Source organism: Passer domesticus, unplaced genomic scaffold (genome assembly GCF_036417665.1).
Source record: "Passer domesticus isolate bPasDom1 unplaced genomic scaffold, bPasDom1.hap1 HAP1_SCAFFOLD_55, whole genome shotgun sequence".
Lineage (NCBI taxonomy): Eukaryota > Metazoa > Chordata > Aves > Passeriformes > Passeridae > Passer > Passer domesticus.
The window spans coordinates 757968-772098 of record NW_026990163.1 but is presented as its reverse complement, the minus strand read 5'-3'; the positions used below and the strand labels follow the sequence as shown (position 1 = coordinate 772098).

The window sequence follows — 14131 nt, the reverse complement described above, 5'->3', positions numbered from 1 at the left end:
ACCAAGACTTGGCTTCTCTTTGTCCCCACCTGGCATCAGTGCCTCCAGTTCTCTGCTCTGCCTGGGGCCTGGGGACACTTTCTCAGTGGTGTCCCTCAGTGGGACCCATTAAAAGTCCAAGAAACTTTGGAGTTGGATTCTGACTTGGAGTTCTGGAGAGGTTTCTTCAGCTGCCTGTCAGGAACTGATGTTCAGGGCATGGGCACAAAGCCCCAGAGGGTCATTAAAGTCCTGGTGCTGTGTCTGTGCTGCTGAGCTGGGCTGGGCTCCTGGCACAGAGGCAGCTCCTGGTAAGCAAGAAGAGCTTCAAAAGCACATTTCTCTTGATGGCACTGCCTGCAGCCAGCCCGGGCAGAGCCCAGAGGCACAGAGAGCTTCAATCAGTCAGGGCTGGGAAGGTGCTGAGAAGTGCCTGGGGCAGAATCACTGCCAGCCCTTGGCACAGGAACCTCTGGCTGCAGGACAATGCAGCTGCAGCTCCTGAGTGATCTCCTAAAGCTGGAACATCCCAATGCCTGCAGACCCTGTGAGTACATCTCTTGAGTATTTCTGCTGCAGGGGAGGTGAAATGTTCATGAAGCTCTGACATGCTGAAGGGTTCTGAGCAGTTGTATAACATTTCCAAGACAAGAAATTTGATAAAAATGAGGAAATTTCCTAATGTTTCTATTCAGTTTCCTACTCTTGGAGAATGTCTGGGATTGGGACCAAAATATTAAGGCTTGATTATGAATTTTGACATGTTCCTGAGACATCTGAACTGTTACTTTTAGTGATGAGTATGTTCACAAGAGATTCCTAATGTGCTTTCAGCCACTCTGCCCATGGACAGCACCAGCATCACCTTTGCTGGACCCATCAGGCTCAGTCTGAGCTGTCCTTTCTCCAAGCTGCAAACAGAACCCGCCTTAGCCAGTGCCATGCAAACAGGCAGGGTTCTGTAGGGGCATGGAGAGTGCACAAAGATTTGGGGTCTGAGAGTGCTGGCAGGGAGAGATCAGGTGCAGGGAAACAGCTGCAGGAGGAAAGTCTCTAGGATGCAGAAACAATATCAGGGAAGGAGAGAAAACAAAATCCAGAAATGCTGTGGCAGGGAGAGTTTAGAGATGTCCACAGGATCCGTTCCAGTGCAGCCCCTCCCTCTGAACAAGCCCCCTCCCTCCTGTCCCCCAGCCAAGCCTCTGCCCTCAGGGCTGGGGCTCCAAGGCGTGAAGCCCCTCCTGTGCAGGCAGAGCTGCAGCAGAGCCATGGGGCACCTCTGCAGCCCCGGGCCCAGTTCCTCTGCAGAGTACAGGGCTGGGAGCAGCTGCCCGGCCCTGGGGGCTCTGGGAGGGGGCACAGCTGGCTCAGGGTGACGCTGTGCCCAGTGCCCGGCTCTGGGCAATGCTGTCAGTGCAGCCAGGGAAGGAGCTGCATCTCCCTTCATCCAGTGCCAGCATAAGGACACTTGGAATTCGCTCTGAGATTTGAGTCCAAGATGGGAGCTTCAATGCAGGATTCAAACCTGTCCTAGAGCATCTCTAAGATTGATGGGGAAGCACAGAAGTTTTCTGACATTGAAAATGCTGTTGGGTTGGTGAAATGAGAAATGTGAGTCCTTGGCTGCAAATGTGGAGCTGGGCTGTGGGGGATTCATCTGCTCTCAGCAATATCTGGTGACCATTAAGGAAAACTTAGGAGTGTGAACAATCCCCATTTGGGAAAAGTGAAAGCCCAGAGAAACTCCAAGCACAATGAAGTGACAGACCATCTTCCTCAGTCTCCACTCATCATCTTCCCTGAGGGAACACACTCTGTCCTACCAGAAGGCAGTAGAAATGCTGAGGGTTTTGATATCCAAGAATATCAGGAGAGACATGGGGGGAGCTTAAAAGAAAACCTCAGAACTCTCAAACAGAGAAGCCTATCCTTGTGTGTTACAGAGGAGGGTGTATGGGAAATGGCTTTGATTTTGGTTACATACATCTCCTCTAACTGTTCACTGTCCTTTGCCCATGAACAGGTTCCCATGTGCAGCCACAGCAAATGTCCAACAGCAGCTCCATCAGCCACTTCCTCCTGCTGGCATTGGCAGAAACACGGCAGCTGCAGCTCCTGCACTTCTGCCCCTTGCTGGGCATCTCCCTGGCTGCCCTCCTGGGCAACGGCCTCATCATCAGCGCCGTAGCCTGTGGCCACCACCTGCACACACCCATGTTCTTCTTCCTGCTCAACCTCTCTATTCTTGACATGGGCTTCATAAGCACCACTGTCCCCAAAGCCATGCACAATACCCTCTGGGTCACCACAACCATCTCCTATGCAGGATGTGCTGCTCAGGTTTTTCTGATTTTTTTCCCTTTGGATCAGAGCTTGCCCTTCTCACCGTCATGTTGTATGACCGCTACGTGTCCATCTGCAAACCCCTGCACTATGGGACCCTCCTGGGCAGCAGAGCTTGTGCCCACATGGCAGCAGCTGCTTGGGCCAGTGGCTTTCTCTACGCTGTCGTGCACACAGCCAATACATTTTCCCTGCCCCTTTGCCATGGCAATGCCCTGGACCAATTCTTCTGTGAAGTGCCACAGATCCTCAAGCTCTCCTGCTCCAAATCCTACCTTAGGGAGCTTGGGCTTCTCATAGTTTGTGCTTTTCTCTTATTTGCTTGTTTTGTGTTCATTATTTTCTCCTATGTGCAGATCTTCAGGGCCGTGCTGAGGATCCCCTCTGAGCAGGGCCGGCACAAAGCCTTTTCCACTTGCCTCCCTCACCTGGCTGTGGTCTCTCTGTTTCTCAGCACTGGCTTTTTTGCCTACCTGAAGCCCCCCTCCATGTCTTCCCCATCCCTGGATCTGGCCCTGTCAGTTCTGTACTCAGTGTTTCCTCCAGTCCTGAACCCCCTCATCTACAGCCTGAGGAACCAGGAGCTTAAGGATGCCCTGAGAAAAAAGGTGACTGGATACTTTTCAGAAGCAAAAAAGTGTTTTCTGCTGCATAGTTTTCGGAATGGAACTCATGACTGGCCCAGTCTGCCTTCTCAGGTCTTTGGTGATGCCTATGGGTTCTTCTTGCCATAATGTTGTGCTCCATTAAATGTTTTTATTCATTCCTTGCTTAATTCCCTATCTGCCTCTTGAATTTGATCCAGAAACTCTGTCAACCAGGATTTGCACCATTGCTTTCTTTGAACAAAATAAATGACCTTGCAGTGCCTTCTTTTTCTGGGATCCCAACTCTGAGACCTGCATGACGTTATGGGGGAGAAAGGGAAGAGTCCCAGGACAGCAGCACTCCCAGGGAGCAGCAGCAATTGGTCCTGTCAGAGCTGCTGAATGGACCTCCCTTTCCAGAGGCCCACACTCTCTTTCCCAGCCCTGCTGTGGGTGCAAGGCCGGAGTGCTCTGGCAGCTTGGTCACTGTCCTGCTGCATGTCCGTGCTGTGCCCTCAGGCAGGGACAGGCCATGGGCACTGCTGGGACACAGCTGGGTTCCAGCACAGCAGCTCCACCAGCAAAGGGCACCTCTTGAGTGCAGGGCAGGATGGCTTTGCTCTCTTCCAAAGTCACTCTCAGGCCACTCAAGAAGCTCCTTGTGTTTCTTGTTCTCCCAGGACTCAGTGGGATGAGATCAGGGTCCTGCTGTGTCCTTCAGGGGACTCAGGTCTGGGTCAGGTTTTGCTTGGGGGTAACCAGTGCCCATCAGATGGGGAATGGTCTGTGCTGAGCCTTCCAGGGGCTCTGCAGCTTGTGCCAGGGCTGATGGCAGGGGAAGGTTTGTCTGGAGGACCTTGGGAGCTGCCAGGAGAACACAGGGGACCTGCAGGGACAGGGTGTGCCAGGGACCAGCAGGGAGTGGAGCTCACTGGGCACAGGCCTGGCAGGCTGGGGTCACCCCGAGATCCAGGACTGAACGTCTGCTGTGAGCCAGGAGAGCTCTGCAGCCCAGGGACACAGCAGGCCCAGGGAAAGGAGTCTGGGCACTGACTCCTCTGACCCTCAGGGAACTCCCCCAGGAGGATTCAGGGCAGCCCCAAGCCCCTCTGGCAGCCCTGGCACAAGGCAGGCACCTCTGAGCCCCCTCCATGCCCTGCAGGAGCCTGTGTGGGAGGGGGTCAGTGCAGGGAGCACCATCAGCTGCCTCTGTGTGCCAGGCTGAGCAGCAGAGCCCAGCAGAGGCAGCCCAGGGCCCCGGGCAGCACAGCCCCCGTGCTCTGCAGAGCAGCAGCCCCAGCTCGGGGCTCTGGGCAGCAGGGCAGGGGCTGCAGCAATGGCTGCTGGGGCCAGCACAGACGTGTTCCCCTGGGAAAGGCTCTGGGGGCAGCTGGCATGGGCCAGGAGCAGAGCAGGAGCCCGTGGGTGTGCAGAGGAGCCCTGGCAAGAGGCTGGCCTGTCCCTGGGCCAGCAGGAGCTGCCTGAGGAGCCCCAGGGCCAACTCTGCTGTTGGACTGGGTAGCAGGGCTGGCCCTGGGGCTCCAGGAGCTGCCCGAGCTGAGCATCTGCTGAGCATTCCAGACCCAGAGTGGCTGTCCCTGACCTCCAGTGCCTGCAGTTCCTGCTGCAGGGCCAGACCTGACTCTGCTGCTCTGCTGGGCTGGGGCAGGGGCAGGGAGAGGAAAATGATGGACCCTTGTCTATATGAGTCCCCACAGTGTCTTGGTTCCATTAAGCCCCACAGGGTCACCATGGTCCCCAGGTCAGACAAGGCCCTGCAGTGTCACAAGAGCCCCTTGGTTCTGTGGAGCCCACAGGCTCAGTTTTGCCAGTGGGCAGGGTCAGTGCCAAAGACATAGACACCAACTGAAGGAATTGTGTAATTTATATAATGTCTATGTGCAAAAAATTACAAAAGGAGAAGCTCAACAGAGCACATCATCATTAGAAAATAATTACAAAACCAGAAGCTCAGCAATGCATCCAACCATCACCACCAAGGATTGCAGTAGTGATTAAGAAACATCCAGCACCAGTCCCCCTCAGGCTTTACCATCCCCCAGATCCACACAGCAGCAGGGGAAGCTGTCACAGCCAAGGGCTGCAGAGCCACTCCTGGACACTGGGAATTCCTGCAGGTGCCTCCAGCCACAGGTGAGGCTCCAATCTCGCTGTGAGAGGGCCCAGCTCTGATAGTGCTGAATGAACAAACTGACAGCACTTCCAGTGCGGGAATATCTGGTTTCATCCTCCTCTTGGATCCCTCCCAAAGCCTGGCCAGGGCCCAAGGAGGAACCAAGGGAGCTGACTTTGACCATTCATCCCCAAACAAGGCCAGATGGGGCCTTGTCTGAGTTTTAAATACAGAAAGGTAAATCCATGTTTCACCAATGAACACATACAGAGATCATATTCCTCACAGTTATTCATTAATGAGTAGATACAAATATAACATTTGGTGGCAAAGTTTATCTAGAGCTGATCTTTGGCTCAGGGCCTGTTGTTCAGGCCTCAGTCAGGGCCTGGTGCTGAGGCCTCAGGACTTCAATTGGTCCTTTAACCTGTAGAGGAACTACAATTCATAACAATTCTTCCAATAACACAGTTTAGATTTAGGTATTAGTCATAAAGGCATTGCCTCTTGTTCTTTATTTAAGTGCTGTTCATTACTCAGAGCTATAATTCACATTCCTTTTAAAACAGTCCTAATTAATTGCTATTCCCTGTTATTTTATCAAATGTCCATTTTTCTTGAGACTGAGACTATTTTTAGACAAGTCTCAGTACGCCATTTCCAGCACAGTGTCACAACAACATGGAATCATAACACACCAAGTCCTCACACTGCAATGATGACAGTGATGCCACAAGTTCATTTCACAGCAGCCTCCAATTTGGCAGCCATAAATCCAATGCCACCAAGAAAAATTTTCTTCTTGCTGCCACTCTTCTACTGCTTTTCCTGTCAAGGTGATTCCTGACTGCTGGCCTTCAAACCCCTCAGATAGCAGTGCAACATTCATGTCCCATGATAGCCCAGGATCCTCCCTGGCCAGCAAGCAGATAATCCCAGACCATGCGGTTCTGTAGAGCCCCATTTGTGTTTGTTGGAGCTCCTGGGATGTGCGATTGGACATTTTAAGAGTATAATTTGCTATTTCTTCTAATAGTCTAATATTTCTTCTAATAATCATTACTGTAATATCCACAGGACAGGGCAGTGGACGTGGGGCACAGTGTGAACTAGAATCTTTGGTTTTCTGAGGTCAAAGGCACTTCTTGGGTGGAAAATGTTCTCTTGGTCCCAATTCTTCCTTGTGATTGTTGCTGAAGGACACTCAAGGGAGGCATCAACATTGCCTGGAAACAGGACACAAACCAATCCTTTAGGAAGCTGTTTATGGGCAGTGTCCACACACCCAGCAGCTCTCATTCCCAGTACCAAAGGTCTGATTTCCTGTTTCCCACTGTGGGCTGCTGATGGATCCAGGGCTCCTCCCTGGACTATCCAAGTGAACCCCATTCCTCCCAACATCAGCTGAGAACATTTCCAGCAATTAGTTACATTGAGTATTTTGGCTATTTTGGTCTTTACATTCTCATCAGAATTTAATGACTAATCCTTGGTGAAACTCTAGAGGTGTTTGTGGCAAACACAGATTCTGGCTGACTCTCAAGATACAACTTGCAGACGTCAGCAGTACTTCAGTGACATGGTTGATCATTCTTTTTCCTCAGTCTCATTTGGATTAGGAACAATAATTCTGTTGTCCATGGAGCTGGCAACCTTTTAATTCCAAAATAATGCCCCCAAGTCCTTTGCTGTTCAGCTTTAGCACAGTGTCTGTGGATAACAAATCTTGGTGGGGCCCTTTCCCCTTTGGCTGGAAGGGGGCCGGGTCCCAGTCCCTGAGGGCACCCAGGCTCCTGGATGGAATTTGTGTGCAAGTCCCTCAGTGTCACAGCAGCCTTCACATGGAACCCGGATCAGAGCATTTTCCAAAGGGGCCACTGGGACAAACAAGGAGATTTGGTCTGACAGGATGTGTAAAAAATCTCCTGCAATGTCTACTTGTTCTCACACAGAACACTTGGCTGCAGGGACACATTCTCATCATTCCTGCCCAGGTTTCAGGATTCAAACAGTGCTGTCTTTCCCAGGAGCTGCTGCTTGAGCTGCCTCTGGAGGCCCTTTAGGCCTCTGGAGCCACACTCTGGCTCCATTATTAGGACTGCTGCATCCAAACCCTTTATTTCCACCAACAACAGTGATTGAAGGTGGATGTCCTTTTTCACAATTGTTTTAAAAAATAACAATATCAATAATTGTGCTGCTCTGCCATGGGATTGAATAATCCAATCTTTTCACTGTTGTTTAATACAATTACTTTAGTTTCTTCTTGATAATTTGCATCAGTTCTTCATCCTATGACATGAACACTTTGCAAGCTCAAGTGAGCATTTATTAAACCAGTGTCCTGGAGGAATCTGAATTCCTGTATTGATAACTCTTATTTGCTTCTGATTTATCCTAATTAATTCCAGTGCATGAAGGTCCAGCCCTGCAGCCTCTGGGCTGGCCCTGCCAGGGGCCATCACACCCACAACAATTTCCCAGGCAGTCCAAGTCTCACTGCCCATGGTTGTAGTTGCAAATTGGGTGCAGCTGTGCACAGCCAGGGGTTTCCATTTCCCCAGTGGGCCATTGTTAAGGGTATGGAGCACATCTGGGAGACGGGTTCTCCATGGGGACAGGTTCCCATCTCCTCATTTTTTCAACTGCTCTTTTAACAACCCCTTCACCTGTTCAACAAATCCTGCAGCTTGTAGATTTTCTGGCACATGAAAAAACCCAGAAGTCTTAATCACTTCATTTCCCACAGTAATAGATAAAGCCTTCCACATGACAGTATCAGCAAATCCTGTAAAAATTGCCAATTTCATCCCTTCTTCCTTTATTTCTTGTATACAATCTCACAAAGTTTACCACTGACACCTGGGTCTTGGCCAGTTCTTTTCTATAGGGCATTTAGTATCACAGTGAGCAGCCAAAGCAGACATATTGCCATTGTCACCCTTATTTCATGTTACCAATGTTTAATCACATAGATATAAATTTGATTATTTTATTATATTATATATATGTTCTGGTTTGAAAGCAAAACCAGTGAGAGACTCCAAGTCAGAAATACAATTTATTATGAAAAAAGGAAAATAAACCCAAATACATGCAATAATGCAAAAGAAAAAAACACTGATAGAAACAGAATACAAACTGACACAATGGTAGTTAGAATGGTGGTGGCAGTCCAGATGAAATGGTCTTGTTGAAGTGGTGATCCTCTAGAAAAGATCTAGTAGCTCTTGGCCTCTGGAAACCAGTGGGTAAGAACAGCTTGTTCTGTCCCAAATCCCAGATTATATCCAGGTGGGGATGCTTAGCTCCTCTCCTACTTGGGCGGAGCATCTCACAATGGGCTGATATGGTTCTGAGTCATGGGGTGGGTCCTTAATTACCCTTTAAACAGAAATGGCTCCTGGAGGGAGTTATCTCTGAGTCATGTGGCAAGGCATTGATGGGCCCATTAACAGGAGATAAGGAACAAACAGTATCCCTCCTGGTTTCAACAGCTCTTGAGGATGGGAATAGAATACATCTTTATATTGTAACCTAGGAGACCACTTTATTCCTCTTAACTCCCTCTAGCCTCTGTTCCAGCTCCTTAAGGCATCACAACAGTCCAGGAGCCGGAACGTAGAGGAGTGAGTGCAGTTTCTGAAAACAAACTGCACAATTCTTCTTCCCCCACCTTCGCTCTCAGAACCAGCCTTAGAGGCGTAGAACTCATTTCTGGGCTAAACAGACAAAAGAGGTACAAGCATCATGAAGTCACCCCAGGACGCGCCCTTGTCAGGGTCAGGGGGTCCCATCCCCGCCTCATCTCTGGGCTGCCGGGGGTCCCCTGGCTCCATTATCACCCCTTCCCCTCTCCCCGCCCCAGGGCTTCCACGTTCCACAGCCCCAGCTCTCATGGGGATCCCAAAAACCAATGGCCTGCCCTGTCGGTACCGGGCCATCCCCACGTGGACCCCCCAGGACCCTCCCGAGGGGCGATCGCAGCTCCTTTCCCCCCAAAAAAGCTCCTCTAGGGAGCCCGGAGATATCCGGGGCTTGAGTCCGGGATCTGCCAGCTCTGAACACTCTCCAAAAAAATCCTCCTGGAGACCCCTTGGTAGAGCTGGGGCGAGCTCGGCCTCCCCCCTCACCTGCGGCTCGGGGCTGGGGGCGATGCTTCCAGGGCAGGGGGTGCTGCAAGCTCAGTGTGCGGGCGCTGCGAGTGGCAAGATTCTCCCGCTCCTGCTCCTGCTCTGGGAACCCACAGAGCTGCTGGACCTTGTCCCCTGGCCCTGCACAGCTCGTTGGGAGGCACAGCAGGAGCAGCACCCTGGCAGCCTCGGGAATGCCCCTCTGGGATCCATGGCACACACTCCCAGGGCCTGGAATTCCAGTTCCCAGCCAGGAAAAGATGTTTCTGCCTTTGAAGGCAAAGATCTTAAGAAGGGACTGAAAGCCAAGTGGAGCAAGATCTTACAGTGACATTTCACTGCCAGCCTTCATAACTTCACCCATGGTTGTTGTAACTTGTGTATTGAGAATTCAATCAGGGCAGGGTCTTTGGTGGAACTGCCCTGGGTCTCGGGAGACACAGAGAGAGAAACAGAGCAGGCAAAGAAAGGCAGGAGAGATAGGAGGACACAAACACAATCAGCTGAGAAGGTGGCACTCAGAAAACAGAACTACAATTGACTGAAAATGAATGGGACAGAAATAAATAATTTTGTGTCTTTATTTCCTATCAAAACAATTTCCTCCCTTTCTCACAAACCTCCTCCCTGTGTCATTAGGCAGGGCTGTCAGAAAGTTCTTCATTCTGATTGGACGTTCCAGGCTGCAACCACAAGGAAACAGGGAATGGGGATTTTCCTGCTCCTGGGGAGTCTGACATCCTCAGCTGAGGAGAGGAGGAGGCACCAGAAGAAAAGGGCAGCTGGGCTTCACCCTTCTGCAGGGAAGGGGGGGGAAAGAATCTCATCCTGTCTGCAGCTGCTCCCACAGGGATGTGAGGGCTGATCCCAGAGCCCCAAGGGCCACATTCAGGGCTGCACTCAGGGAATGCTCGCCTGGTATTCAGGGGCAGCTTGGGAGCACCTGGATCTTGGAGCACCCAGCTGCCCCCCATGTTTGGAGGTGCCTGAGGAGGGCTGGGACGATGCCAGGGATATCCTGCAGTGACATCCCCCCTGTCCTGCTCTGGGTGAGCTCAGTCCCAAACCTGACCCTGATCCTGGTCTCAATCTCACTCCACATTTAGACACACTCACAGTTCTGTATTTAATCTCATCGCAGTCCCAGACTCATCTAGCCCCAGACCCAATCTAGGGCCAGCCCTAAAGCCAATTCTATGTCTAGCCTTAACCCCAATCTCAGCTCTAATCCAAATCTCAGCCCTAACTCCAACCCCAGCCGTGACTCCAGCTCCTTCCTAAATCCTCAGCCCAAACCAAATCCCAGGTCCAGCCCTTCTGGGGGTTTGGGGGTGACTCTGTCCCTCTGAGCCCCGTGATGTTTGGGTGGGGTCACACCAGGGCTGAGAGGGACAGAGACCCCCCCGGCCTCCCCAGGGATGAGAAGGTCGGAGAGCCCCCCCAACCCTGAGCACCCTTAGCGGTGAGAGGGACACAGAGCCCCTGGTCCTCAGCCCTGGACAAGCATTCCCTGAGGCCAGAGGGATGGAGACTCCCTCTAGCATCCCCCAGGGCGAGGGGACAGAGACCCCAGAGCATCCCCTGGGCTGAGAGGGACAGAGACTGGGCCGCCACCCCCTTGGCATGGGGGTGAGAGGGAGGGAGAATCCCAGGCATTCCCTGGGGTGAGAATGATGGAGATTCACTGGGGAATGGCCTGGGGTGACAGGGACAGGGACAACTCCCACAAGCCCCTCCCAAGCATCCCCCAGGGCAAAAGGCACAGAGACCCCTTGAGCACTGGACAAAATAAACTTGGCAGAAATCAAATTTAACTCTGCATTAATCACTTTGATGAATGTTTGATTTTCCCACAAGTCACATGTGATGAAAACGCAAACAAATCCAACACATGAATAAACCGATAATAGAAGCAATTCTGTGGCAATTCCAAGTTCCATCAGTTCCTGCACAGTTCCAGCTCAGCTGCTGGCAGGTTCCCATAAAAAAAAAAAAAAAGTGGAAATTGGGCCCAATACAGATTACTAAATGGGAAGAAGAAGCACTGTGGGGCTGTCACAAAGGTGACTGGGACGAAGAGAATAACGATTCTCACATTTGGCAAAGCCCCTAAGCCTGTGAATTTGGCATTTATTCAGGAATTTAGCTCCTTGCACTGGGCTCATGAGGGGACTTTTAGCAGCCCTGTGTTCCTTACTTTGGGGTGAATGAACCTTGTCAGACTTGCTGGTATCATTTGCTCCCTTTTCTTCCAGTGTTTTTAAGAAACTTTTCAAGGAAGGACAACAAAATATTTTCTTTCCACTGGTCACCCAGCCACCAACAGCCTTTTTCCTCATCGGTTTTCCCATAAGTTGCTCAGAGGAAGCTGCATCCAAGTTTCCAAGAGTTTCTCCAGAGAGAACCACAACCTCCTCAGAGGAGGGAACCATGCTGTTGTCAAAGGCACTTGGGGGCAAAGAACAGTGTCTAAACTGACTGTGCCAAAATAATGTTGCAGTTTGGTTAAGAAAATTGTCAGAGAGACGCTTCTGCCCCAATTAAGGTGCTAAGGAAACCAAATCCAAAGTGGATTTTATTGAACAGGAAACGTGAGGTAGAGAGAGACATGGAAAGAAAGAGAAAAAGAGAGAAGAGGGGGAAGGGCAAGGTAGTGAAGGGGACAGAGACCTACCCTGGCAGGGCAAGTGTGACATTGTCCCCTGTGTGTGTGGCTTTCCTGGGGTGAGGGTTTTACACCTGAGCCAGTTTGGGTAAGGGGGGTGGTGTTCACTCCCCCAGCAGGGATTACCCCACTGTTTCAGGTTACAGTGCAAGATGTAACCAAATGCATGTTTTCAGTCACCATCTTCACAAACTGTTATAAACAGGCGGGGCAGTGTTCTTTATCTCTTCCATGACTCAGCCCTGATAACGCCCTGCAGGGGCTATCTTCTGCTAATGGGCCATTGAGTGTCCCTGCAGGACTGATAAAATGACATCATCCCATTGTGGGATGCTCCACCCAGGGGGAGGAGCCAAGCATTCCTACCTGGATATAAGCTGAGGCTTGCAGCCCCAGGAGCACCTTGGCTACTGGATTCCCAGAGGACAAGAGCTCCATCACCACCACTGGACTTCAGAGGAAGACCAGACTCTTCTACAGGATCACTGCTTCGACAGAATCACGTTCATCACTGCTACAGGACTGCAGCCACCATTTAATGAGACTGCTACCAGCACCCTGACTAACAGGGTGCCAGGTTATATCCTCATTCTGTCAGTTTAAGGCAGCATTTCTGTATCATTGCCTCAATCTTAATTTTCTTGTTAAATTGTAATTCTGGCTTAGGCTCTCCTCCTGGTTTGCCTTTAAACTAGTACAAAACTCAATGCACTCATCTCTTGTTTTCCTCCCAAAACAGAATTTCACATCCCAAAACCTTTGCCAGATGGAGGAGGATGTTGTGAGGAAGACAAAGATGCCCTGGGACATGCAGGCAGGTGAGGAGGAAGTCAGTGCCCCTTTCCCCCTTTTCTTTGCTCCATCTCCTAGACCAGCATGGCCCCTGGCTGCAGGACAACACCACGGGCAATGCTGTCCTGCCACGGATGAACTGGGGGAATTTCCTTCCCCTTCCCTCTGGCACAGAGCCAATTCCCATCCTCTTTCTGTCCTTCCTCCCCCCAACAAGGATCTGGGGATGGAGACCAGCGAGGACAAAGCCCCATGGCACAACCTTGTAGCAGAGGCCATTTTGAGTGGCTCCACAGCACAGGAATACAACGGGGAAGAAAAGCCCCAGAGATCCCACAGGAGGAGGGGCTGCAAACCCAGCCCAGGCTACTCTGAAAAGGAAAGACCCACCCTGAGCCAGGAAGGTGGACAGTGCTTCAGCCAGAACTCAGAGCTGGTGATCCATGAGCAGCTTCATGATGGGGATAAGCCCCACAAGTGCTTGGAGTGTGGGAAGAGCTTCAGGCAGAGCTCCCACCTAATCCGCCACCAGATGATCCACACCGGGGAATGGCCGCACAAATGTGGGGAGTGTGGGAAGGGCTTCAGCTGCAGATCCACCCTGGCGACCCACCAACGCATCCACACCGGGGAGAGGCCCTACGAGTGCCCCACGTGTGGGAAGAGGTTTCAGACCAGCTCCAACCTCCACCTGCATGAGCGGATTCACACAGATGAGAGGCCCTTCCGCTGCCCCGACTGTGGGAAGGGCTTCAAGCAAAACTCCCACCTCGTCAGGCACCGGCGCATCCACACTGGGGAGAGGCCCTACAAGTACCCCACATGTGGGAAGAGCTTCACCCAGAGCTCTGACTTGGCCAGCCAGGAGTCACCGGTAAGGGATGTCCTGCCAGTGCCCCAACTGCAGGAAGAGATTGATGAACTGCTCCAGCTTCTTCCCCCATTGGAGGACCCATTTTGGAAAGAGCCCTGTGACCCATGGTGGGAAGACATCTGTTAATTTTCCTGCCCCTGCCAATGACATGTTGTGGGATTGAAGAACATGAGGGTCTGGCCATGGCCCTGTCATCACATTCACTTCCACCTCAGGTCATTGCCAGGGGCAGGAAAGGGACTCTCTCTCTCTCTCTCTCCCTGAGTGTGGTATTCACATGCCTTCTGAACATGTGAATGTTCAAAGCTGTGACACAAGCAGAGAAGAAGGAAAACATAATTCTTACCTCTCTTGCTGTGCCTGTGTTGTGCTAAAGTAGAATGCAATATGGAGATTGTTTACTGTTTTGTTGTGTTTTTCAGGTTCTTAGTTATGTTAAGTTGTATATTGTAAGTTGGTTTGTTTCACTCGCCCCTGTGGTTGTGTAATGGTTCTACCCAGGTTGTCTCCTACCCCGCAATCGTTGTCAGTCTCCCTGAGTTCATCGCTGGACCCTGTGGAAAGTGGACTCTGGGCTCCTGCAGATCTGCATCTGGACCTGCTGTGGGAGTTACCTCTTGAGAC

At 51.3% G+C, this 14131-nt stretch overlaps 1 protein-coding gene and 1 long non-coding RNA gene across 2 annotated transcripts; both read left to right on the top strand.

Annotated features, from left to right (window-relative positions):
- Positions 1-2222: 2222 nt before the first annotated feature.
- Positions 2223-3056, top strand: LOC135292863 (olfactory receptor 14J1-like). Its single transcript, XM_064406922.1, has one exon. It carries the CDS (start codon positions 2307-2309, stop codon positions 3054-3056), a length of 750 nt encoding a protein of 249 aa, XP_064262992.1. The 5' UTR covers positions 2223-2306.
- A 1631-nt stretch (positions 3057-4687) lies between these two features.
- Positions 4688-13252, top strand: LOC135292901 (uncharacterized). The gene is made up of 3 exons (XR_010355060.1): positions 4688-5063; positions 12581-12659; positions 12851-13252. It is a non-coding gene; the product is annotated as an uncharacterized LOC135292901 (long non-coding RNA).
- Positions 13253-14131: the final 879 nt, after the last annotated feature.

Excerpts from the sequence above, each read along its gene's own strand:
- LOC135292863 (XM_064406922.1), top strand. The coding sequence starts at position 2,307 with ATGTGCTGCTCAGGTTTTTCTGATTTTTTTCCCTTTGGATCAGAGCTT.